The sequence below is a fragment of the Notothenia coriiceps genome, unplaced genomic scaffold (assembly GCF_000735185.1).
Source record: "Notothenia coriiceps isolate Sejong01 unplaced genomic scaffold, NC01 NC01_scaffold00010122, whole genome shotgun sequence".
NCBI lineage: Eukaryota > Metazoa > Chordata > Actinopteri > Perciformes > Nototheniidae > Notothenia > Notothenia coriiceps.
The window spans coordinates 375-3,785 of NW_011342823.1; the positions used below are offsets into that span (position 1 = coordinate 375).

The 3,411-nt window shown below is 35.9% G+C and overlaps 1 protein-coding gene across 1 annotated transcript; it reads right to left on the reverse strand.

The window, feature by feature from the left end:
- Positions 1–373: 373 nt before the first annotated feature.
- On the reverse strand, positions 374–2,587 carry LOC104945889 (troponin I, fast skeletal muscle-like; the record flags this gene model as incomplete). Its single annotated transcript, XM_010771617.1, has 4 exons — positions 2,531–2,587; positions 2,404–2,440; positions 979–1,107; positions 374–463 (listed from the first exon to the last, which is right to left on the reverse strand). Coding segments are annotated over exons 1-4 (264 nt in total), but the record flags the coding sequence as incomplete, so codon positions are not given.
- Positions 2,588–3,411: the final 824 nt, after the last annotated feature.

Consider the following 3,411-nt stretch of genomic DNA (forward strand, 5'->3'; position numbering starts at 1 on the left):
GCATTTAAAATACCTAGCCATTCTTTTGCGGTTATTTTGGTGAAAGTAACTAAAAAGTAACTAAAGTAGTGTAACTCATTACATTTCAGAGACAGTAATATTGTAATGTAACTTATTACTTTCAAAAGAGAGTAATAAGTAATATGTAATATATTACATTTTGGAAGTAACTTGCCCAGCACTGATGGAGAATGACCCGAGTGGAAAGAAAGAACAAATCTAAAAAATCAAGAATTTGGGGATGAGTGAACAATTGTGGCCTCCTGACATATGGTTCAAATGATCAGCCCTGGTACTTAAAATATGGTGTAGCTAATATTGGTTCTTGAAATTAAGCTTTAAATAAAAAATAACATTTAAAAAAACGACCTACCTCCTTGTCAGACTTATTCACTTTGTTCTCCATGTCGTATCGCTCCTCGTCCAACAAATCAATCTGCTTGTGAATTTTCCGACAGAGCTCCTGATTGTTGTAATAGAAAGGAAAAGAAAGAAAGAGCAATTAAGAGAGAAAATAGGGTTGAGGAAAAAAAGGCATGATATAGACCTATGAGGTAGTATAGAGATGTGATTGGGTACATATATATTACACTGTAATACTTAATAGCGAATATTGGACAAATTGCTAAATGTATGTTCACCTGGCAAAAATAGCTGGACAGTAAAAGGACAATGTAAAGAGAGACCATAGAGATTCTCACATATTTAAATTAGAAGTGTTGGGAAAAGTGAAAAATGTCTCCAGTGGATTATAGTAGAGTGTGTTCCTAAAAAAAAGTTTAACAGTGGGAGTTCCCATGGTATTTTAGTTTCCCTAACGGCACTAAAAGACATGGGAATTGTTGTTGAATGCTAAAGTGCCAACCCATTTGGCTATGCAGTATCAACCGGCCATTTAAAGCTGCTAAGACTAACATCTCCTGTGTCTGTTGTGTTTCTTCTGCCGCCACCCAACATAAAGGTGATGTTGAGTTTTACCTGGAGATCCGGCATGGTTCCTGGGATGGAGACGGAGGGACAGTTCTCCTCCATGTGTCTTATCTTCTCCCGCTTGGCCTCCCGCGCCTCCTCCTCCAGAATCGTCTGGCTGATCTGGAGCATCAAGCTCTAAGAGGAAGAGGAGGAGGAGAGGATGACCATGAGGACCGGAAGTCTCAATCCAGTGTTTATTATAAGATAAGAATCTGCTTTCTAACTGTCTTAATACACAATACACATGTGTTGGCCACATAATGGATATTAACTGGATTAAAGCCTCTAGTGCTGGTAACAGAGGCTGAAATGTTCATTACACTTCAATAGGTTAAGCCCCCCTAACAATGTTTCAGACTGTCAATAATACTTTATTTATTCTGGTGCACTTTCTAAAGTTAAGTTTGTGTTAAGTTTTTTTCAGGAAAATAAAATAAAAAAAACATGAATATATGTTTTTCCACCTTTCTCATTTTTTATTGATCTAAATGTTGTTACTGTGTTAAATTGATGTTACAATTATTCTACATTTCTTCATTCACATATTGGTCAAACAAAGAAGAAATAATACAAATATATGATAATGAAAAAACTGATATTTGAAGTATCAATAATGCCCAGTTATCTTAATTAATCTGAGGATAATTTTTTCTTCAACACTTTTTTTTATCAATTAATAGTTCATGAATTAGGGAGGCGTGTGGCGCAGTAGGTTGTGCGTTGGTGTTCGGCTCAGGGGATCACAGGTTCAAACCCCACTGCAGTCAGCATGTCGTTGTTTTCCTGGGCAAGACACTTCACCCCAAATTGCTCCTGTGGGGATTGCCCACAGTATGTAAGTCGCTTTGGATAAAAGCGTCTAACAAGTAACATGTAATGTAATGTAATTGTTTAGTAAAATATCAGAAAATATGAAAACCTATCAATAATAGTGTGTTGAAATGTCCAAAATCTAATATACATTTTAACTTTAAAATCATGCAAAACAGAGAAAAGCAGCAAATAATTGTATTGGGCAAGCTGGAACAAGTACATGTTTGCCAACTTTGTGTTACACATGACTTAAATTATGAATGTATTATCAAAATGTTTGCTGATTAGATTCCTCTATTGTCAGTAGTTATCCTGAGAGTGGCACAAGAGAAAAGGTCATGGAGTTTAAAAATAGAAAGTGGTGGAGTTTGGTTGAGGTCAGAAAACTCCAAGGAGGCCATCCCAGTCAATTGTTCATATTTTTTGAGAAAAGAGTTAGTACCAAAATTAACAGGAAACCTTCTTAATAAAAAACATTTGATTAAACTGCAAATTACAGTAGATTAATTTGAAATTGTATTTATGATGGTGATAGTGTTTCAGTTCAATCCCTACAATTTGTAAACACTACCTCACAACATTTGAAAAACAAAAAACAAAAGCTTGATCCGACTTTACCTTGATCTGATTCTTCCGACTCGTCGATACTTTTTTCCTTCAGAGAAACAGTAAGACAGAAGAACAAATATGATTACCTGTGATTCTGTGAGTTTTGTAGATTCATAAAGTATAGATCAGGACTTACTCTGCCATCTTGCAGCAGTTAATTCCTGTCTGCTGCCGGGAGAAGAAAAGAGAGGTAAATGAAAATACCTCAGCAGCCTGGTCTCTTTATAGATGTTGGTTCAGTGTGTCTGTTTGGGACCAGTAGCAGTTGTCTTCAGAAGTTTGTTAAATGCCAGACAGAGAGGTCGATGGTGGCAGCTGAGCCTAAAACAAACGCTTCAGGAATTTTCTTCTGGAAGCATCTTTAGAGGGATCATGTGGGGACTCTTCAAATGTTTAGTTACGTTTTTAAGGGTTATGTTTATTTTTAATTCTCGAGGTTAAAGGATGCATCTCACACAAAGACCACTACCAACCAGGGTGACCAGATGTTGCAAAAAATAGTCCTCAACAAATGCACTATTTCCTTTTGTTTAAAAAACAACAGAGTAGTCGAAATGCATTCAGAACGAAGTCAGTCAGAGGACTGTAAGTAATTTATCTATCAGGAGACAAAGTATAAAGACCAGAACAGCCTGTGATATTTGAAAATAAAATAAACACATGATCTTCTACAAAGAAAATGAATGCTCAGTTTGCTAAACTGTAAAGACATTTCTCTGATGTCCTTGGTTTCCTCTGAGTCAGCTTAGCTGTAGTCTGTAACAGCTGACTGCTCCTTTCATCTGTCTGTGTGTCAGATGTACTCCTGCACACACAGTAATAGAAATCCATTCAGTACATTTAGCTCTAGTAAATCATATACACATTACAATAGACAAACAGACTCAAAACTATCTGGTGTAACAAAATGAAAGTAATGGAAGCAATTGTTTACTAATGTAAACCATTTGCATGTCTGACTATTTATTTGAGGTTAATTAAAGTCATGATTTGCTCAAATGTAATACATATAAATTA